The sequence below is a fragment of the Lissotriton vulgaris genome, chromosome 3_2, assembly GCF_964263255.1.
Source record: "Lissotriton vulgaris chromosome 3_2, aLisVul1.2, whole genome shotgun sequence".
Lineage (NCBI taxonomy): Eukaryota > Metazoa > Chordata > Amphibia > Caudata > Salamandridae > Lissotriton > Lissotriton vulgaris.
In genome coordinates, this window is record NC_141690.1 from 195855910 (window position 1) to 195879966 (window position 24057).

The following is a 24057-nucleotide window of genomic DNA, read 5'->3' on the forward strand; positions in this document are numbered from 1 at the left end:
GTCATGTTTGTAGTAAGTTATTGTCTTCTCAATAAATAAAACATTTCATAGACATAGTAATGTTAGCTGTGCAACATCAAAAAAGCAGCACTATGTTGATTTGTTTGCAACTAACCACCAATATAAACTGATTAAAATAGAAAATATCTTTAAAGATGTGCCTCTTAATTGAACTACAAAGATTACACACACAACAAATGGTGCTTTTCTTTGTAGGGTTGACAATTTCCGGGATTTGCTATATATCGGAACACATTTTTAAAAGAGTCATCCACTAAGTGCAACTCAACTAGTGATCTAGGCGTGTGTGTGTGTGTGTGTGTGTGTATATATATATATATATACATATATATACACACACACACACACACACACACACACACACACATGTATACATAGAGAGAGAAAGCTAAAGAGATTTTCACGCAAACTAAACAATGAAATGAACCAATGAATTAGTCTATACAGGCTTTTCAAATATATATTTGCAAAACATTTTGTTTAGTAATGGACAGCTAGCCCTAACGAACAGCTATTTTGGGTAGTATTTTTAAAACACTGAATATAAACATGTTTTATCAGAAATGCATCAGTGTTCTTGGGACTCTATCCAAATGATATTTTAAACAACATTTATGTTAAAAAGCAGACCAGGTGCAAATAAATATAACGGAAAGGTTTAAAACTAACATTATATGTATTGCCAGTAAGAAGGGAAATGGGAACATACAAGAACTGTTAGATGTTAATTTCTAAAACAAACTGAAGCACTGAACGATCTTACTAACAGGTTATTTCCTTGACAAAAAACATGAACTTGTTTTACAGCTAATACTACTTCTAGCAGTCTGATACAGTTATAACTACTTTAGACACGGGTAACACTAAATATAAGAATCTGAGCTGATTTCTTGCACTTTTCTTCACATTCACCATACAGTTTATCCCAAGAAAAATGTTTAAAACAGAGGGTGTGTGGAAGGTAAAATATACTTCAAAAGTCAAAAACGTAGAGCAAAATTATATTTTCTTCGTAGATTGCGAATAGGTCACTGCTACCAGGAAGATTAAAAAAAAAACCACAATTTTTAAACATAATGTAGGATTGTATTAAAAGTTGGTAGATGCTTACATTAGACTCTTGTCTGTCAAATCCAATGTCACATCCAAATTTGGATTAAAGAATACTTCTTGATGATACGCTAATACTTCACAAGATGCGCCTAGACACCCGCGGGTATTAGTGCACTTTAGAAATCCTATTTTCATTTCATTTCACAAGTACCCAAATTAATTTCCCCCTTTGTTTTGTGGTGCACAACTTTTTAATTTGTTCTTATACAAAGGATAAGTATGCCTTTCAGAGATAAATATGAAACTTTGCTTGCAGAATTTAAAACAATCACTTTAGGCGACTATATTTTCTGCCTCAATTTAGCTACATGAGGTAGGAATGGAGCCCTGCAAATATACATGTGCTACTTTTAAAACTGCAAGGAGTAGAAACAAGAACATGGCATTTTATACTGTATTGCCCACAATCCAAAGCATTCATTCAGATGAAAACTGAAAAAATGAAACTGAGCAAAAATATTTTTACATTTTAGGCATATTAAAAATGTTTAAAAACATTTGGTCCACATAAACGACTATATTCATGGGATCCAACATTCGTTTTAAAAAAAAAACACTTCATAAAAAAGGACTACACAAGATATTTGCTCTATTAATAGAAAACTAGTCATATAAAATATTGATTAGAACAACTTGAGAGCTAATAGTGTCTTCCTTCTGATATTTTAATTACATTGTACAGTATATAAAACCACATTTCTGCGTCAAAAATGTAAATCTCTCCAATCTGGAAAAATAAGTGAATCTTTACATTCAAAAATATTCAGTTAACTGCAAAGTTGAGAAATGATGTCCTGAATAATTGTGTGCATTCTTCATCAGTGCAGATGCAGCAGGTGCTGCAGATGGCTCAACAGGTAAAAATACTTTTTTCCTGAAAATATAACCTGTACAGAATATAATGTAAACTTGTATTTTTTAATCTGACCTATTCACAAGTCAATATGTATCTACAAGATAGTGTTGGTGGAAGAGAATGCAGTCAAGTTATTCTGGTGGTCCTGTTTGCGTCCATTTTCGTTTTCTGGTTTTTTTGGGTGTCCCCTTTATGCTTTCTTCTGGAGGTTTAAGAGCTGCCTGATATTCCACAAAGTCTGAATCATGTTCACAGCAACATATATGTCCATCTTCCGTTGAAATGAACTTGGTTTCATCTTGGTGTTCTTTACATAATGAATTTGGGCATAGTTGGCAGAACATAACAGAAGGCTTGCCACAAACATCACAGTGATGCCAAGGACATTCCCATTTACCTGTAAATGAGAATATAAAAGAATCTTTTTAAAAAAGGATTCTTCATATAATCAAAATAGATTAGTTATAAGAAAAAACATGTAATGTCCCCAGTAATTCAAATGTGCATCAAGCATTGGAATGAAAAATAAAAACCAGATTCAAGATATCAAAGGCAGTTTTTATTTGCAAGTTGCTCATAAGAGATAAACCAACATGCAAAGATTGTATTCTGAATAGTCTTGTTATGTTGTGTACATTGACATAGTTCCCCCATTGTCCATACACCTGACCAGTCTTCCAAGTAAACCAAGGGAATCAAAAGAAAGAAACATCAAAAGAGACCAGAGGTTTGGCTTTTTAGATCCTATAAATCATTAGCATAAATGTTATGAAGTTATCTAGGGTTAGTTGTGATTAGAAATGGAAATCTCTAGTTGGCCGCGGCTGGCACTGAGGTCCAAATAGGGATCCTTCTTCTTAAGTCAGAGTAAGGGGGCAACACCCTTTGGCAACTCCTGCACAACCCTGTGGTTGTGTAGCACGAGTAGACAGGTCTATCTCAGAGGCAGTGTGTGAAGCATTTATGACCATACACAATAACGACACTACAAAGGGACACCACACATGTAGCTATAAAAAAAATAAGTATCTTTATATAAGCTTAACATAAGGCTCAAAAGCGATCAAGAAACCACAATGCACATAATTACAGATTCACATCAAAAGCAATGCCGGACTCAAAAGCGTCTGGAACAAACTTAGTTTGAGGCCGGGGTCCACGCCACCCAGTGATGCACAATGTACCTGCGATTTAAAGGGGCATGGCATTCAGCCTCACAAGGAAGCGGCTGTGATGACAGGCGGACTCGCAACAGCCACAGCTGTAGCGGTCCGCGGCGTGTACTTACGATAATCCTGGGACGGGACTGAAAGGCAGGCATCCAGTGGCACACGTAGGTGATAAGATCCTCGACATGGTGACTAGTGCGGGCGCTCAACGGCACAGCTCCTCCGCTGAAGCGCCCCACAATAGCGATAGCAATGATTCTCGTAGCACTGCAAATGCAGGCACTCAGCGACACAGCTCCTCAGCTGCTGCGGCCCACAATAGTGATGATTCCTGTAGCACAGCAAATGCGGGCACTCAGCAGCACAGCTCCTCAGCTGCAGCAGCCAGCGATAGCGATGATTCGCGTAGCACAGCAAATGCGGGCACTCAGAGGCACAGCTACTCCGCTGCAGCGGCCCACAATAGCAATAACAATGTTTCACGTAGCACAGCAAATGCGGGCACTCAGCGGCACAGCTACTCAGCTGCAGCGGCCCTTAATAGCAATGATTCTTGTAGCACAGCAAGTGCGGGCACTCAGCGGCACAGCCACACGAGCGATAGCGATGATCCTCAGTCCGCGTTCCCCGCAGTAGAACCAGAAACTCTGGAATAATTCTCAACAGAGGCCACACTTTTGAGTAGAATCCCCCTCAGATAGGAATCCGGACAGCTGATAGGTGAAGTCTAATGTCTATGAGATTTCAGCAGGAGGCAAGCTCAAATCAGGCCCTTGGGTAGTTGCTTCAGCAAGATGGATTAAAGATTCAAAGTTCTTTCCATCTCGTTACAAGGACAGAGGTTCGTCTTAACATCCAGAAGTAACACCCCGGGCTGGGGTTTCAGCACAGATCTTTATACCCTAAAAGTCTTTGTTCTCAGAAAAGTTACAAATCACTGAACACAGCCGGAACCAGTTTGGTGTCGTCCTGGAGCACTTTATTTACGATGCTCATTCTGCCTTTCAGAGAGAGGGGGTCAGTCCGCAGACGCACAGTGGAAGGTGGAGCCATCATTCACCTTGCCAGGCACGGCCCTGCTCAGATTAAAGGATCACCCCTCCCCATATTCCAACTTCAGATCTCTCCACTTAATTCAGGTTGGTCTCAGCCTGCCCTGACCCTCCAAAACCAGACAGCCAATACACATAACAGCAGAGCACACAGGAAGGCTTAGGCCAGAAAATACCTACTTCACAAAAGTGGTACTTTTAAACCCGGAAGATACAAATAATCGTCACTAAAAGATGCACGTTCATATTTGGAGCTCAGGCATACTAAATTCGACTTTCCTATCATGTTCTTTGGGTCAATACCAGTTCATACAGTTAATTTACAAATAGGGAACATTCGAGCTGTGGCACTGAATGGCAGTGGCACAAAGCCCAGAGCATCTAACACCAGCAAACACAGAGGAGACAAAACGGAAGGGAGACCAATGCCAATGGTGCCAGGTCTAACAGTTGTTTTAATATTTTATAGCAAGACAAGAAGAGTACTTGGAGTGTGATAATCGTTTAATTTTGCTTTTCGTCTATGCAGTTTTTACATATCAATATACTTTATGTAGAGACTAACCGCATTATGTGCCTCTAATGCATTCAAGGGAGTTTAGTGACTAACACTGCATGCTATTATGGTGCAGTTAGCTTGAAAAAAATGTTACTCCTCCCCAAAAGAGGACAGTGACTGAAAAAAGAGTTAAATACATATACTGTTTGGTAGGGCTGTGCGAAATGTTTATTGCGCAGGAGTAGTGGGAGTAATTTTGCATTACTCTTCTGACTCGAAATCACCTAAAATAATGTGATTATGCACACACAAGTAATTTTGGGGAAAAATCCCTAGCCCAGGAGCACAAGCGTCTGTTTCTGTTTTGATGCATTTCGCACTATTTTCTGAGCACATCACTCATTCTCTGGTTCATTCTGGACACAAGGGTGCATTTTCCGCTAGGAAATGGATGCTAAATAAAGGTTTAAGCTCCTTGCGTAAGCTCTCGTAATTTTGCTGTATTCTGCGTAATTAAATGAGCAAATCAGGCGAGTTATGCTAGTGGTGGGAGTAGCTCGCCTGATTTTCTCATCTGGCTGTCTGCTATAACAAATAATAATAATATAGGAAGTTTAAAGAACATATTTTTGTAATTAAGAAACATTTGTGCATATTGAAGTTTTGCAGGTGCCGTTTGTGCATGCTCAGTATCCAGCGCAACTTTTATGAAGGTTAACATTTCAGTTGGAGTGAGGTGACACTTCTGGGCACTGATAGTAACGCTCAAGCCATGGAGAAGAGTCATTGGGTGCTGAAGGTGTTCATCGACCAAAGCTGGATACTTTATCTTCACAGCCAGTTGCCCAGGAATGGAAATACATGGATTCCGGACCTTTGCAGTGAAGCCACAGCAAATTCCAGCACTTTTGTAAAGACACGTGGTACAACCATCATGAAACAATAGTGCTGGAATCCCATGGTGAATCTCATTAATGCCTGTTTAGGTTATCAGATTGAACTAGATGTGCTGGAGGTACTGAGCTGCCAACCAATTTTCAGCAGTGATGGCCACAAGGAATTCACTCACTGCTGAATGAACAGATTCAAGAGGCAAAGATCAAGGCTGGGTATCAAAGAACCGTGTTTCTTGGGGGCTAGCAAGTAAAGGGAAAAAAATCCTCTACCTTTCTTTCACAGATACTACATGAATATCCCTTCTTTAATAGGGTGAGGACTTCTGCCTCCAAAATCAAGGTGACTCTGGTAGGAGGCACCACTAGACTCAGTGTGAGAGACCGTTTTTCTAGTGTTGCTTTTGCAGCCATTTAGTTTTTCTAGTATTCATTTTGCAGCCATTTGAAGATCTTCCTTAGCATCTTCAGGGTGTGGGAGCAGGAAGCAATTACGGCGTTGACCGGCACAGTCATGTCCAGACCTCTGCTCCAGTTCCAACCCAAAGGCATTGAGAAAGCCATCAACGCCCAACTCTCCGAGTTCATCTAAATGAACCACATCTTGGACCTCTACCAATAGGGCTTCAGAAGCAACCACAGCACCGAGACCGCACTCCTCAACGCTACAGACAACTGAGGCGAAACTGCTGCCCTCATCCTCCTGGACCTCTTAGCCACCTCTGACTCAGTCTCCCACCACACCCTCTGTGCAAGACTCCACAACGCCAGCATCCGAGACAAAGCCCTAGAATGAATCAGCTTCTTCCTCACCTGCTGAACAGTCACAGACTTCAACCATTCGACTCAAAACCCACAGAGACCAGCTGCGGAGTGCCACAGGGATTCAACCTGAGTCCCACCCTCAGCAACATTCACATGGCCCCGCCTGCAGCCATCGCCACAAGTCACAGACGCAACATTGTTTCCTATGCCGACGACACCCACCTGATCCTCTCCCTCAGACAAACCCACAGCCTCCAAGACCAACAACAGGAGCAGTCATCACCTGGTTGAAGGACAGCTCCCTCAAGCTTGACTCAAGACCGAAGCCCTCATCCTGGGCTCCACCCCCTGTGCCTGGGACGACTCCTCAGCGACGCAGAGCTTGAAATACAACCCGCAAACCACACAGGAAACTCTTCACTCACAAATGAACTACCAAATCAACACTCTTACCACATGCTCTGCCTGCTTCGTAAGATCTTCAAGTGGATTATCACAGAGTCCAGGAAAAGTCACCCATGAGCTCGTCCGCCGCAGACTCTACTATGGCAATGCACTCTACGCTGGCACCACTTAGAAACTCCTAAACAAACTGCAGAATATCCAGAACGCCTCTCCAAGATTTGTCCTGAATATCCCACGCCACAGTCACATCATCGGCCGCCTGAGAGACCTTTACTGACTACCCATCAACAAAATAATTACCTATAAGCTCTTCACGCATGCCTACAATGCCCCTACACAACGCCGGACCTGCATACCTCAATCAATGCCTCTCCTTCTACACTACCACCAGGCAATCACCTCGCTGCTGCAATTCAATTCAGGAAGGATCTCAAGACTTCAAACATTAAAACAATAAATTTGAATTAATCAAACATAACCTTTGGATTATGTGAATGAATAGCATATGTTTATGCTGTATTATAGCTGAAGTCCACTTGATCACATGTCAAGAGGCTTTCTGTTAGTTCAGGTTTGCATTCGAGCAACCACAGTAGAACTCTTCCTTTGTGTAAATTGATTATCTGGAGTGCATAAAATTAACTTGCTACCAAAAGGCATCACATTTTTGCCATGAAAAAGAACTAATTTTGCCAAATGTGGCTACTGCCTGATTCTGCCCAGGGCTGGCAGCCATCCGTGAAATTTAACAAACCAAGATATTTCTGGAAGCTAGACACACAAGGGAGTCCATGGTGGTATGACCTGTGTAGATCCCACTACATTTTCTAACCCAGAATGTGCAACAAACATTGGTTAAAATCACACACATACAACCACACACCCCCCACCCACACACACAACCCTCTATCTATCGCCCTCCCTCACACTATCGCCCTCCCTCACACTATCGCACTCACACTATCGCACTCACTCACACTATCACACTCACTCTATCGCATCACCACAGCATCACTATGCACTACAGCATCACTATGCTCTACCACAGCATCACTATGCTCTACCACAGCATCACTGAACACCACAGCATCACTCGTCCCCACCACAACATCACTCAGCGCCACCACAGCATCAATCTGTGCAACTGTGCACATTGCCATTGCCATTATAAATTACAATAACTTTTATTTAAGTATTAATTATTAAAAAAATTAAAAGCCATTGTTATTTGTAATATCAATACATCCAAGTCACGTAAATACAACACATATTGCATTACAAATGCTATATTTATTTATTTATTTTGAAAGTTTTATATAGCGCGAACAAGATCTTTGCAGACATCAGAGGGCTTTACAAAGCCGGGAATACCAACAAGAGAGTGAATAGCAGGTCATTAGGTATAGCGAAATTATACGTAAGTGAGATGGGTAGGTACGTGAGGGAGCAAAGTAGAACAGGTACATCAATAATGCAAGTATTACAGATAAATGTGTGCATAGATAGTCAGGTAAGTCAATAATACAGGTAAAACACATAGTCGTAGAGTTCGAGCAGAATAATACAGATCGGTGTAGAGTCTTTACAGATCCACGTTAATAGGTCAAGTGTATTTGGCCATGAGAATAGCTTTTACTTCTTTCTTAAAAAGTGTGATGGAGGAGATGAGCCTGGTTTCAGGAGGGAGTGAGTTCCAGATCCTGGGTGCCATTCCTGAGAAAGAGCGTTATAAGTTTTTTCCTTCCAGACTCTTCGAGGTTTTAGCAGAAGATTGTTTGTGCCTCTAGTGTTTCTAGAGCCGCCAGAGATTGACAGCTCTGAGTGAGGTATCCGGGAGAGCTCAGGTGTACAGCCTTGTGTGTCATGCAGGCGATTTTCAGATGTATTCTGGCTTCAAAAGGCAGCCAGTTCAAGGATTTCAGGCCAGGGGAGATATGAGAGTGTTTTTTTGACCCAGTGATGAGTCTCGCTGCAGCGTTTAGAGAAGCTCTTAGGGGTGCAGTAGTGGTTAACGGGAGACCGCAGAGGGCGATGCTGCCGTATTCAATTCGCGGGATTACTAGTGCTTGTACTGCAGTTTGGAAGTCTTTGGCTGGTATGAAGGGTTTAAGTTTCCTGAGGGTATTGATTTGGAAGTTCGCACCCTTAGTAGCCTTGCTGATATGATGCTGCATGTTGAGATTGGAGTCGAGAGTTATGCCTAGAGATTTTGCTGAATCCACTATGGTGGGTTGGACATTGAGTGCAGTTAGCTGTTTAAGCTAGGTTTGAGTGGTGGAGATCTTCGCGGGAGGTGAGATCAGAAGGAATTCTGTTCTCAGAGAATTGAGTTTGAGATGATTATCGGCAAGCCAGGATTGGGTGCTTCTGATAGTTGAGTTCAGGAGTAAAATGTCATTGGGGGATTGTAATTTGAGATATAGTTGGGTGTTGTAGCAAGGTGGTGAGAGGTTCCATAACTAGGTTGAACAGAGTTGGTGATAGGGAGGATCCTTGGGGGACGCCTAACGAAACAGGTATTGGCGAGGACATCAGGTTGTTACTCTTGAATTTCTGCGACCTGTTGTGTAAAAAGGAGGTGAACCACTTGAGAACAGTCCCAGATAGACCCATTCTTGTGTTCAAAAGATCGAGTAAATTCTCATGTTTAACAGTGTCGAATGCTGAAGAGAGATCAAGAAGGATGAGGAGGCAGGTATCATTTTGATCTAGGATTTGAAGGGCGTCGTCAATTATGTGAGTCATAGCAGTTTCAGTACTGTGTCCTGCTCGGAAGCCTGATTGATGAGGGTTGACGAGATCAAACTGATCAATGTGTTTAGTCAGTTGTAGTTGTGCGCATTTTTCCAATAGTTTGGCGAGAGTGGGAATGTTGATAATGGGACGGTAGTTGTTTGGGTCGGCAGTAGGTTTCTTTAGTAAAGGTGTGACTTGTCCAACTTTGAGGGAGTCAGGGATGGTTCCATCTTGGAGCGAGCTGTTGATAATTTTAGCCCATAGTGGAAGGAGCAATGGGGTGAAATCTTTGACAGCGTTAGCAGGGAGGGGATCCGTGAGGTGATTGGAAGGTTTCAAGGTGCTGAGCAGTTTGCCTATTTTTTCTTCGCAGTAGGTGTCAAAGGATAACCATGTTGCATTGTTTTTTGGTTCGGTGGGTGTTATGCAGTTGGGTGTGGTGTAGAGGCTTGCGTCAGTGCGGAGATCACTCTTTATGTTGTCAGTTTTTTGGGTAAAGAAAGCGGCAAAGTCTTCACAGGAGGGTGCTTCGCACAAAGTACTGAGAGGTTGGGGTTGTTCCTTGGCTTGTGTTCTGATTGGCTCAAACAGTTTTCTTGGACGTTTTTTTGCTTGGTCGAGCTGGAGGCTGAAGTTTGCTTTTGAGCGCTTTATTTTCCTGAAGTAGGCGTTTCTCTTTTTCTTCAGGGTTTTCAGGTGCAGTGCAGAGGGAGCTGTTCTCCAGGTGCGCTCTGCCATTCGCATGGCTCGTCTATCTTCATTGAGACTCCAGTCGTACCATGGATTGGAGATTTTAGCGGAGACTCTTTTTAGCTGCATGGGAGCAGCCTCATTAATTATTGAGGTCATGGCGTTGAGATAGTGGTCAGACAAGGATTGGACATCTGTAGCGCCCGTAGGAGGGAGCAGGAGGGAGCAGGAGGTCGCGGCTGTTCGGGGGTAGGGAGTATGGGTTGAGTTTTTTCAGGTCTCTTTTCCAGACTTTAGGTCTGGAGGATTGAACCGTGTTGTTTGACTTTTTCATTGATGTGGAATGTGACAATATGATGGTCTGACCAGTCACAGGGTTGGATAGACTCAAGTTGAATAGCGTCCTCTTTGGCGATGATAAGGTCGAGGATAGAACCTTTCTCGTGGGTCGGGCTGTTGCATAATTGTGTGAGGTCCAGGGCGTTGAGGAAGCTTTTAAGACTATTTACCACCGCATCATTGTGATCGTTCCAGTGGAGGTTGAAGTCACCAAGGTATATTTGGGTGAGCTGTCGTCCGGCGTTGATTGAAATCATGTCCATGATTTGGTGGGCGAAGGTGAGGTTGTCTCTGGGTGGGTGGTAAATGCCGTGAAGAGAGCATATCGGTTTGCCCTCACTGATAATATCGAGGCAGATGTATTCATAGGAAGTTGGGGAGGGTAGGGAAGGAGCGGAGACTTTCAGAACAGAAAGGCTGTTCCTGTATATGCATGCGATTCCACCACCTATCTTGCCAGACCTGTCAAGCCTAATGATGTGGTAGTTGGGGGGAACCAGAATGTCCATTATAGGTGTAGAAGATTCGGTTAGCCAGGTTTCAGTCAAGATGATTAGGTCAAGGTCCAATTTTAGGATGAGATCAGCGATGGCGGAGGAGTGTCTAGAAGCCGATCTGCAGTTTAGGAGAGTGCATTTGAGACGGGGTGTGTCAGGGGAGGTAGGGGGTACTAGAGAGAAGGGGCCTTTTCTAAGGTTATTCGGGACGGAGATTCTGTTTAGTGTGGAGGGTCTACGGGGATTTTAGTGTATCGTGGGAATGGGCAGGTGCGAGGCAGTTGTGTGGTTTAGGGGAGTTGGGTCGTAGGAGCGGAGGAGGGTGAGTGTCGAGATCAGAAAGAGGGTTGCATGTGCGACGGGGGCGGTTGTTGCGATTGTGGGCAGGGATCGCGGTCCAGTGTGGCCGGCAGGTGCGGTTGTGGGCATGGATCGCAGTCCTGTGTGAGGGATGTAGCTTGGGAGCGTCATCAGGACGGGTGGAGAGCAAGCTGAGAGGGGGGGTGGTGGTGAGTGAGGTGCACCTAGGGGGTGTGATGAGTAGCTCTTTGATGGTGTGAAAGTCTTCTTTGATGGTGTGAATGTCTTCTTTGAGTTGGAGGAGGGAGGACATCATTTTGTCCAGCGTGGGATAAGTGTTAGTGCTGGGGGTGGAAGTCATGGGTGAGTGGCTGACCAGGGAATTATCGTGCGGGGGGGGGGGGGGGGGGGGGGGGGGGGGATTGGTGTTCATGCAGGGCTCTGTGGTGTCGGCGTACGGGTTGGTGTTAGGGAGGAGAGAGGGTATGGGGGCGATGGGAGTGGATGAAGTACGGAGGAGGTTGGTGGCGTAGAGGAGGGAATTGGTGGCAGGCGGAGAGAGCGGGGTGGAAGTGGAGTGTATGATGGTGGTGATGGGGGAGCCTGAAGGGTAGTGAGGGCTGAGAGTGGGGGGGGGGAAACGGGGTTGGAGATGGTCCTGTCGTGTGGAGGGGGAGTTATAATAATAGATGTGGTGTGCTCTGCGTGGTTAGTTAGCAAGTGGTAGTGGGGACAGAGAGGGGGGGGGGACAAAGGGTGGGATTTGTCATTATGCGTGTCGTTCTGGTGCTGATCTAGGTTAGAGGGGTTGTGGGTGGAAGTTGTGATGTTAGGGGAGAGAGGAATGGGAGTGGTATGTGTGGGGGTCCAAGGGTTGGTGTTAGAGGGGCGTCTAGTGTATGAGGGGGAGAGATTTGTGACTGTGATTGAGGAATGTGGGGTGGTAACAGCAGGTGGGTGATTCACTAGGGTGCTGGGGGTAGAGGTGAGGTGCGTGTCGTTCTGATGCTGAGCTAGGCTAGAAGGGTTGTGGGTGGGGGCTGTGACGTCATGAGTGATAGTGCTGGAGGAGTTATGGGTGAAGGTCCGAAGCTTGGAAAGGTGCTCTTTGAACTTGGGGAACAGGTTGTCTAGTAGTTCCAGGTTCTTGTCTGTGGATTGAATTAGGACAATCCCGTTATTGTAGATAGTAATGGTGGTTCTGCCAGGGAAGAGTTGGGATGGTGTGATGGAGAGAGTTAGGCCATGAGCGGTTTTCCTGGTGGTGGAGACAGTGAGTAGGGCGAGGAACGCTTTTCTCCATTGAGCTCTGCGTGAGGTGTGGAAGATGATATCAATGTTCAGGGCTCCATTGACCGGTGAGAAGTAGGTGTCGGCAAAGGGGGTTTCAGGGTGGGACCTCAGGAAGTTGTGTTTAAAGCGTTTAGCGGCTTTTTTGGTGAGAGTGGATGGGTAGTTGATTCTATATGTGTGCTTGCCGATGAGATCCATGTTGGGATGGCTGTATAGGTGGGTATGGGAGGAAGAACGCTAAAAATACACATGTGCAAAAAACAACTGTCAGCCGTAGGTTACATGGCACAAAAGTGACACTAGTGAGTGGCCAAAAATAGCCAAAATATAGGAGGTAGCAATCGGTGTAGTCCAGGAATAAACAGTGAGTGGGTGCAGCTTACAAAAATGTACAAGATATATGAGGTAGCAATCAATTAAATGGACCCAAAGTGACATTAGTGAATGGCCAAAAATAACCAGAATGTAAGAGGTAGCATCGGTGTAATCCAGGAATAGAAAGTGAATGGGTGCAGCTTACAAGAATGAACAAAATATATGAGGTAGCAATCCGTGCATAATAGGGATAAAAGTGAAATGGGTGCAGCTTACAAAATATATAGTATACAAATAGGAATAAAATACTAAAGATATACTGGAACCAATATAGGTGCAAACAGAAGGCTACAATAGACAAATATGACACTAGTGAGCAACCGGTAAATTATGAGGTAGCGATCGGTGCACTACCGGTGAGGAAAAAAAGTTAAATAGGTGCAGGTTACACAAAATGTATAAAACACAAGAAGAAATATAATACTGCAATAAAAGGCAGACACTTAATCACACAAAGTTTTAGATACAGAGCTATGTAAAGTCTGAGGTAGGTGAGATTGGTCTAAAAAGGCCAGCTCTTAGGGTGTGTTCAGCTAGTGGGAATGACTAGTCCATGATGGCCGCCAAAGCGAGAGAGAGACCAGGCCAAGATGGCCGCCAAATAGGGGAGATCGAGACGATAGTCCTTTTTTAGGTGTTGTTGCTTTTAGAGCAGGGGAGGGCAGTTTCAGATTCTATTTGAGCAAGCCCAATTCCTAGCTTGCTGGGAGGGAGTCTTATCTCTGTTTTGCTGATCCCTGACCGCGTTGGTATGTAGCCTCATGGTCATCTGTTGGGCAGAAGGGCGATTTATGGCTCCAGTTTATGGCCCCAGCCATATTGGCCAATGGTGAGTGAAGAGACCGCAAAGCCCGCGAAAATGCAAAGCCTACAGTGCATTCCAGGCATAAAGTGAAAAACCGGCATGAGTGTTTAAAGTAGTAGTTTTGCGTGCAAAATTCCGGGCAGAAAGTGAGAAACCGGCATGAGTATATAATGAAATAGTTTTGACATAGTTTTGCGTTCAGTTACCTTATGAGTCGTCAGTCTGCACTAACGCTGCTCCAGTCAGGCACCTCCAAAGCAGAACAGCGCCGTGGCCGCCCAGACACGCAAACAGGGCACACCGGAGACGCTCTAAAGGCCGATTTGTCCGTTCTCGATGATCCACACTCAAGTCATCCAGCCGGAACACCCTCTATCCCCCGCGCTGAGTCGGTCCGCACCAACTCCCGTCCGCTTGTGTCCCGCTCCGGTGGCTTCAGTGGCACTGATTGTGGTGGGGGGCGATGAACCCTCCGCTGTAGCAGGGCGCCACCCTCTCCGTGAGCCACCTGGGTGCGAAGGATCCAGCCCCCGGTCCGAGAAGACAGCCACCCAGATCGCCTGGACACGCCGGTCCAGACACGCTCCGACAGGCACACAGACCACCGGGATAGCCACACCAACCTCCCGGAACAGCAATGATAGGACTTCCCGCCGCGGTCCAGCCCGGGGTCCCCGGGTAGGGCGGGGGTCAAATGCAGGCGGAGAATGCAGGCAGGCAGGGCACCTCCGCACTCGCACTGGCAGTGGGTTCCGTCGTCCGACAGGAGCCTCCCAGGCGTCCGCAGCAGTGATCCGGGCTCAGGTTCATGCCCACCTAGTCCGGTGCAAGCGATGGTGACTTCAGGCTGGTCAGATACCTCCGGTGGCAGGGAACAGCCCAACTCCAAATGCAGGCGGAGAGTGCAGGCGGTCAAATGCAGGCGGAGAATGCAGGCAGGCAGGGCACCTCCGCCCTCACGCGGGCGGTGGGTTGCGTCGTCCGTTAGGAGCCTCCCAGGCGTCCGCAGCAGTGATCCGGGCTCAGGTTCATGCCTTCCTAGTCCGGTGCACGCGATGGTGACTTCAGGCTGGTCGGACACCTACGGTGGCAGGGAACAGCTCAACTCCAGCCGTCCTGGGCTCCGCCGATGCTCCGCTGCAGGGGTCCAAGCCGTCAATGTCACAGGTACGCGTTTTAAATCGATATTCCAGTTACTTTTAGCATCCAGTTACTTGTATTTAATCCGGTTACTTGTTTGCAAACCAGTACTTGTTTCCTCGCCGAAGATGATGCGTGCTATCAGGGATAATTCCCAGAGAGGGATCCCAAGCACTAGGAGCTCCGGACTAGAGCTCCTACCAGGCGGCCATCTTGTACGCATCTATAGGTGTCACATTTGCAACAGCTATTAATTTCACTATTTTCAAAACCAAAAACCAACACATAAATAAAATATTTGTCATTTACAATACCAAGAGCTCAAACTTTCCTAATGCGAGACCTATTGCATTGCAAATGCTTGTTTTTTTTAGTTTTCCCTTTGTAAGCTTAGAGCGCATTTGAGACCTAGCCATTTTAGGAACGTAAAGAAGATTTGGGAATAATTTGCTCCTAGACTTGTTGCGCGTTGTGCTGTCTGGAAGAGGCACTGGTGTGAATTTGGAACGCAGTACAAAATAACTATGAAAGTATATTTCAAATAACTGAACAAATACACCAGTAGTGTATAAACCGCACATTGCCAAAGGCGCCGCATGGTAGATGTGTTGTACGTGTTCAACGTGGAGAGTGCAGTGCAGAGGAGTGGTGAAGGGGCCAGGGCAGCTGACTTCGAAGCACAGGGTTCACGGTTCGATCCGCACGCTCAGCCCCATGTGACTCTGGTCAATAGCTCACCTAATTTCCACGACGGCCACCAGTGCCTTGAGACAAGTAAGGGTGAGTAGTTCGGATTTACAGTTACATTTTTACGTAGTACTAAAAAATGAAAATATGTTTCAAATAACTTTAACGAAACACACATGTAGTGTAAAAACAGCGCGTTGACACATTGCCAGAGGCGCAGCATGGTACATGTTTTGCACGTTTTTAATGTAGTGCAAAACAATGAAAATATGTTTCAAATAACTTTTAAAAACCACACACAGTGTCTAAATAGCATACTGACACATTGCCTGATTCAAGTTTTTATGCTAGTACCTGACGCTATTCATATGTGCTTTGCTCATATATTCTATGTAAAGGAGCAAATTCTTACCTTGTTTTCGGATGTACATTTACTCCTTGGCAGCTCAATGCCCATCTACCAAGTCCGTTCATTTAGGTCATTGGGAGAAGTTTGTGGCATGGGGCAAGGATAGTCGGTCTTACCCTCTACTGTCCAAGCTGACTGATGTTCTGCTTGGCCTTCCTAAGTTTACCATACCAACTATCACGTTTAAGTTACTGGTTGTCATGCATTTTTATAAAGGGCTCATGTGTGTTTCTTCCTGAGCTCCGTATCATGTCACAGTGGATATTAATTTGGTACTTGTGTCCTTCTTTGTGAGCCTATTCACAACTGTTTGATGTTGTGGATTATTAAGGCTATTTTCCTCTTCGCAATTACTTCTGCACGCTGGGTCAGTGAGCTGCAGCAGCTGTCAGTACAACCAATATGTACCACCTTCTACCCTGACAAATTGATGCCTTGGATTCAGACATCTTTTCCATCAACAATTGTATCACTCTTCCGACGAGGGGTATCCATCACACTCACTGCTTCCTCTGCTGCATCGCTCAAATGAAGAGAGGCTTCGATTGGATCCAAGGGAGCACAGCAACACTTTCCTACTACAGTCACACTATGATTTGAAGCCTGCAGTTTTAGTGTAGCAAAATGGGTCATGATTACTTAGCGGGATCGAAACGCCGTAGACCTCTATGTGCACCCTATACAGAACGTATATTATGTACCATGTATATGTGTAAAGGTGCCACTTGAATTTTCTGTCTCATTGTAATTCACAGTTCCTCAGTTTTTGCCTAATAGCCCTGTTTTGTTCCTTTCTTCTTTAACTGTAATTATCTGTAGGTGCTTGGGTGCAGGCTTGTGCCCCACTACGGTGAATTGTTGAAGGAATTCTTTGTTTTCTCCATTGTTAATCAAGTAAAGATTGCGACCTCTGTCCGGCTGGACATGTCAAAACTAATATAGATTAATTTTGTCTATATTTATTGTTCTTATCATAATATGTGCATGGGACCACTGTTGTTTAAAATTATTATGTTCCGAGTGTAGGAACATAACATATGGTTGCCCCCAACTTTTAGCCTAGTGTTTTGCTGGTTTTCGACTTAGTTTGCCTGGGATCCCGCTATTCAGGACCCCAGGCTTCCTGCTCTCTCTGTTAAAATGGACTCCATGTACCTTAGGTACATATCCAATTGGTATTGGGTCACTCTTGTAAGTCCTTGTACAGTGTACCATAGGTACCCAGGGCATAAGTGAACCCAAGGCCTACCAGGGGCTGCAGCATGTATTATGCCACCCATGGCTGTCCATCCAAATCTGACACAACTGGCTGATAAATCAGCTGGGGCAAGGTGGTGTAATCACCCTTTGCCTTAGATATAGTATACCTATATCTAAACCTAGAATGGACACATATACTCCTATAAGTCACTCCTATGGCAGGCCTTAACAATCCTGGAGGCAGAGTGCTTGGAATTATGTGAGATAGTGCTCTGGCATGAGCTGAGCCTGTCTACAGCTTTCGGAACCAAGCCCTTTAGCTGTTTCCATGGTAACGCTATACCATATACTCTTAAGTGCATTATAACCTCGCGGTTATTGCTAACTTTGGCATAGCATTATCAAAACATGTCGAGTAAGGTGTCATACGAATTGGAATACTACCCCCTCGCCAGTTCTGGTGACGGGGGTAGCATTCCACCCTTCTAGAGGGACATGACATGTATGTAACTGTGAACCCCAGTTAAAGTTAACTCGAGCCTCAGCATCACAGAATGGTTGCTGCCACCACAGACACAAGTCTGACCTACTGCTGCTGGGAGTCCTTCCAGCGAGGGAGGCTTGGACAAAGGGTTTCCTCCCTTGGGAGGTGCTAGCACCACCCCAGACAGGATTTTGTGTATTGGGTAGGACAGGCTTGAAAGGAATGAGACATGCCTGGGGCACACAAGGTGCCCTGTGCATACACCGGTTCAAACCAGTTACTGGGGCACTTCAGCCCCAGCTCTGGCGCAAAACCGGACAAAGGATAGGGCGTGTAACCACCCCCCTTCCTGGTCCCACCGATAGGAGGGACCTAGTCATAGTACAGCCCCCTTTAGGAGAATAAATGTAGGAGCTGGTCCCATTCCAAATTAGATTATCCTGATTTGAAACTCTACAAGAAGAAACTCTGGACTTCGACGTTCTGCTCCACAGAAGACTGAAGAAATCTTCCTTGTGGGCAAGGAGTGTCCACCCTACATCTGCAGGCACCATCAAGCGTCCTTGCAGTTCACTTTGTCGTCTTCCCGAGTGGATCCAGGCTTCAGAGCCCAACGAGACCCGAATTCCCAGACCTACCTGACCTCTACCTACATCTGCAGCACAGCTGAGATCCTTGGGTGCGACGAGACACGTGGGACCGGCCATCTTGGAGAAACTGCACTTCGCTTCCAGCACGACTTCAGAGGCATCCTCGACGAAGTGCTTTGGGGATTGAGAAGCCCCAGTGCCGAGCAGCTCCTGCACAGAAGATCAGCCCTCCAGCATCCACGAGATCTGCGTGGGGCCCTTTTGCTTGGTTGCTGCTCGACGCGTTGTCTGGTCACTTGCCGGCTGGCTAGTGGCCTCCTAGACGACGATCCTTGAAATCACCACCGCTGGTCTGGTTGCTCCAGACTGGCCCCTGCTTCCCTGCAAAGGAGAAGCACCCCGGACCCTCCTGGCCCGCACCAGATTCCTTTTCCACTCACCGCGTGGGTTGCCTTTGCCAAGGCCTGTTGACGCCGATTCCGGATCCAACACCGCCGACAGCGAGAGCCTGCGTGGGACAGCTCGTGCCTCCATCCTTGTCGTCGAAGACACCACCTGGTCCACGTGGCTGCAGAGTCAAGCGTCCACTCTTCACCTGATCGCGACTACATCATCTGGTTCTTTCCTGGTTCCACTCCAGTCACTGGCTAGTGACTGTGAACATTGTCCCCTCTGCTTTCAGGTCTTCATCTTCCTTGATCCACCCTTGGATCACTCCGGACATCTTCCATCTGGCCGCCTGCAGCATCTTTTCTTCCAGGCTCCATAGACTTCAACGCGGAAACCCGACACACTTTGACACCTGTGCACCCGCAGCCCGTGGATGAGGTAACAAGGGCATTTCAGTGCTCAAGGGTAGATTGACTCTCCTAGTGTCCAGATTTCCAGTCGTTTTAGTCCTAGCTAGTCGGAAATGTCTAATACTTACCTTTTCGTAATTTGTACTGTCCATTGACTTTGTTACGCATCTCGCGTGTGAGTTCACACTCTGCACACGCGTTCCGTGGGCCTCCTATTACTTACCACAGGTCAGGATAGTGTAGTCCCAGCGATCCTACAGCCTCTGGACAGCTCCATTCCCTCTATCGATTTCCTTATACCATTTACTTAGTATATGGCTTGTCGTGCCCTTAGGGCACCATTGTAATTTGTGCAACTTAACGTATTTTTCCTAAGAGTCTTGTCATGTGCTTAGCCCTCTGACCTCATAAAGAGTTCAGAGGTGTATGTTAGTTAATAAATATCTTGTTTATTTTCATAACTACCTGTGTGGTGTCCTTTTATTTGGTATTCAAGGGGTTATATGTGGTAAAACATCTGGCTTCACATGCCAAAAGAGTTTAGCCTAAGACTGCTTTGTCCATGCTACCATTAGGATAGCTGGTCTATAAGGTTGACTTACAACCAATCACCATAAGGGTTGTTTGGACTGATACAAGGTGATCACTAGAATTAGTGAGCATCATATATCAGGCCAACTTCTCACAACTGGTTCAAGGACATGGCGGATGCCAGTGGACTGGACACCTCCCCAGACCCTGTCCTGGTGTCTCCACCTACTGTGGTTATGGAGGAGGGTGTCTCTTTCGCAATGGTGGTTTGAAAGGTGGCTGAAGTCCTGGACCTTATGCTGCCCTCAGTGGCAGTCAAGACAAATGTCTTGATCGAGGTGCTTCAAATGGGTGCTGCCCCCCACAGTATTATTACTCCCATTGGGGCCTGGTCTAAGCCCTGATCACGTGCTCCTGTACATGGGACCATTGCCTGCCATCACCCCACCCCAGAGTAGTCCAGTTTCCTCACCCAGCACTCCACCCCAGAGAGCTTTGTGGTCCAGGCCACCACCTCCAAAGTTCACCCTGTCCCTTCCACTTCACCGGACAGGGAATCCAAAAGGCTGGATACCTTTGGGAAAAGGATGTACTCTTCTGCCAGCCTGATATTGCGGTTGTTGAACACAGCATGCCTCTTGGGGCAATACATACCATTTGGGAGTCTGTTGCGCTAAATGCTGCCCTTGATCTCGGAGGAGGCCCAAGACATACACTCTCATACCATCTGGGGCATGGCTGCGCAAGTTCTGTCCATGGTTTTGGAAGGAGGCCCGAGACATACTCTCTCAAACAATTGCTGATGGTAGGGACACAGCCAGGTTCACAATACAAAATGGGCTGGATGTGACAACTCGCTGAGCAGAGCGATTTTATCGTCAGTAGCTCTTAGGCGCCGCACCTGGTTGAGAACCTCTGCCTTTTCGGGAGATGTCCAGGAGGCCTCACTCATGGACATTCCCTTTGATGGCTCCCAATTGGCGTGTTGGTGATCTGCAAGCAATGAGCATATATCTGCCCTACAGTGCCTCTTCCTGGACAAGTTGGTCCTCGGAACTAAAACGGCTTCCCTTCACAATGTGGTAACTTCTTTTTAATCTCCATCAATCCATTACCCTTGCTTCCTTCTACCATTCACCTCATCCCATCGAAGAGGAGAGATTACACCGGGTTGACTCCGGCAGGTTTTGTGCATGGTGATGCCTGTACGACCAGACTTTCAGGGGAGGAATGAATAGACAGAAATTTTAGGTTACCCGGTGCTGGTCTATATCATCTTGCCACCACCATGTGGTATACTGCAGCAGCTGATGGCAATTCCACAAGTGTCACTATATGAAAATAGTGGCTCCGTGAGGACATAGCGGCTGGAGGAATTCCAAAAGAATAGTTAGCCTTGGTTCCACTCTACTTAGGGGCAAGCTACAGTATGTCTGCCATCTTTTTAAATAAGGCATGAAAAGAGGCAACCTCTAAAGGAGGGACAATGGTGCTAGCGGGGTAGGCTGGGCACCGCAAGAAGAGCCCCAAAATGTTAATCCCCCTAATGGGCACCGCTACACACCTGAACATCTCCGGAGAGTGAAGGAAAAGAGCTGGATCATACCCTGGCTTTAGAAACTCCAGCTAAGCCAGCATCAGCACAAACTGAATCGGTTTGGGTGGGAAAGGAGGGAACTGTAGGGTGCCTGGTGTACTAGTGAGGAAGAGGTGGGCCTTTGGGACCGTGATATCAACTAACTATGGCTCTGAGAAATACACCGCTGAATGCGGAGTAGGAAGATGAGGCATCCACTTTAGACCTGACCGGTGTTTAGGACAATCTTCCCTGCTTATGTTTCCTCAGTGTTTCATTGTAAGACCTGGTCTTCTGAAGACCTGGGGAAATTAGATCGGAAGGGAGAGGTCAATCTCAAAACGAGCTAGATGTTTGTCGCAGGCCATAAAAAGTTGGGCCTCGGTCTCCTTTATGGCCTTGGAGTACATAAGTCTGCACTGCTTGCACTACCCCAAGTTATGCCCCAATCCACTGCACCACAGACGGATATCATGGCTGGTCAGAGATGGACACTTGCCTGTTGTAGCTGTGACAGGGATTAAACCATGACTTCTTAGAAATTGACATTCCTTGAGAATTGCACTGGTAAGATATTCATTTTATGATGGGGAAATCATGTGAAAGAAAAAAATAGAAGTAACAGCTCCCAATCGACCCTGAAGAGTGGAAAAAACAGAACTGATGTCTCTGCACAAAGGTGGCAACTTTATGGCTTCAGTTCTGTCCCCACTGCATAGTTTTTGAAGCTGGTATTCCCTACTGGTGCAGGAGAGTTAAGGAAACGTTTGCCGAGCACCTGAAGATATTCATATAGGAGTAATCAAACCACGAACCCGAGCAGCTCATAAAAGTCACATGTGCACTATTGGACCATACTATAAAAAACTCTCCAAAAAATAAATACTATACATGGTACTGGTTATGCATTTTTTACATTACATGTTTCTTTTGGGGTAGGTAGCTTGAAAAGGCTGTTTTCTTGGACATACAGCCTCAATGGCCATTGTTAGGAATTATAATGTTTAGATTTAGTTTATCTTTTACCACACATATATTTCTGATAAAACAATGGACAATGGAATTATGTAGTCCTGGGCATATTACTTATGCCACAATTTTCAAAATTCACCAAAAATTGTGTTTCTAGCTGCAATGGATAAAAACAACCCCTTCAAAGAATGTGCAACACAATTAGAATTTTGTTGCATAATTCAGATATGCAGCATAATTTGGTCCCCCATGCCGCATAAACCTAGAAGCTGTGACAATGGCAAAGCTCTGCAAAGTGGTTTAGAGACTGTAATTATAACAATGAAATCCGTATTTTACAGGCAAACTTTAATATATAGGTTTTTACAGCACTGTTTTTATGCAATAAAACACCAACATATGTAATTAATATATAGCCATCTTCAAAGACAAAACACAGTTTAAAGACACACACATGGAAGAATAACATTAAGAAATTGAAATCTAGTGCAGAACACGCTATACCCAAATACAATTCGGCATCAAGACTTTATCGGTGGGTGTGTGTGTATCTATATAAGTATATACACACATGTATGCATATGTTCACCCCCCAAGAAAAAAGTTATGAAGTGATTTATATATCTGGCTAGAACATATAAAACCTGTGAAATTTGCTTGTTATGGTTACCATAGCTGCCCACAATGATGATCAATTCAAAATAAGATTCACAGGAGTTGTGAATCATTATTCTACATTTTAAGCAGCACAGATATACATAAGTGTTAGCCATTTAAAACACACTAAAACCTTTCACATCTCAAAAACTAGTGAACGGATTTACACCAAAGCCCCACAAAAAAACACACTTTCTGTGTAAAATTCTACTTTTATGCTAAGTTTGGTGCAAATTAGTTCAGTAGTTTCAGTTATAGGAGCGAGGAAAATTTCCTATAGGCAATAAAATAAACATCTTTTTCACCACCCCGATATCATCACCCTGTACGAATCTGCACAATAACTGCAATGATAGACCTCAGCTGACTATGCAAAGCAATTACCAAGTCTGTCAACCGGGCCAAAAGTTAAAGGCAAATCAAAAAAATTCCATTTCATATGAAAGTGTGGCTGAACCAGGACTACTTTGAGACAACCACCTTCTGTGTAAAATATATGCACACATACATACAAAAATAATGCAACAATGGATAGTTGCTGTGAATCATATACACAAGAGCTATTCCAAATGAGGTTGTCAGTAAAAATGAATAACTAAGCAAAGCGTCCCTATGAGACAATGTATGTAAATGCATTTATGTAGTGGATATTTAAAAATGCTATTTGCCTAACTGTAATTAGCGCATGAGGATAGTCTATGAATGACCTTGTTCTTAACTGTTCATATCCATTGATATCTCTAAAACATGAATAAAAAATCTGTACAAATGAAATTCAAACTCTCAGGGAAAAAATAGGTCAAAACCAAACTCAACTTTCATACTGACGTCTGTATATTCGCTTACCAAATGGTCGTTTCACTAGATCCAAACAAGAGACGTGGTAAGCTTTGGTGCAAAGTTTCCTGTCGCAAATCACAAGCTGACCTCCATCATTGCAACGGAAACAATAATCTTCAGATTTTTTCTTCACCTCACTCTTTGTTTTGCGTTTTTTCGTTTTCTTCTTGGCCTTTTTTACTTTTTCATCTGATGCATTAGATGATGAGTTCTAGAATTAGTTTAAAAAAAGTTATAACCGGTATAGTGTCGCAGAATTTAGGCAATATGTAATGATGTAGGTAAAGGGAGATCAAATCATTTTAAACACCACAATTTTTTTGTATAGATTGTGAATAAATAATTCGGCACAAAAATGCGTAC

At 45.0% G+C, this 24057-nt stretch overlaps 1 protein-coding gene across 1 annotated transcript in view; it reads right to left on the reverse strand.

Annotated features, from left to right (window-relative positions):
- Window positions 1–537: 537 nt before the first annotated feature.
- NSD2 (nuclear receptor binding SET domain protein 2) overlaps window positions 538–24057 on the reverse strand; it is a 1128833-nt gene continuing 1105313 nt past the window's right edge. Inside the window, exons 22-23 of the mRNA XM_086964209.1 lie at window positions 23701–23905; window positions 538–2387 (exon numbers count right to left, since the gene is read on the reverse strand). Of these exons, the coding sequence (XP_086820335.1) occupies window positions 2122–2387; window positions 23701–23905 (471 nt within the window). The 3' untranslated portion in view covers window positions 538–2121. The remainder of the gene's footprint in view (window positions 2388–23700; window positions 23906–24057) is intronic.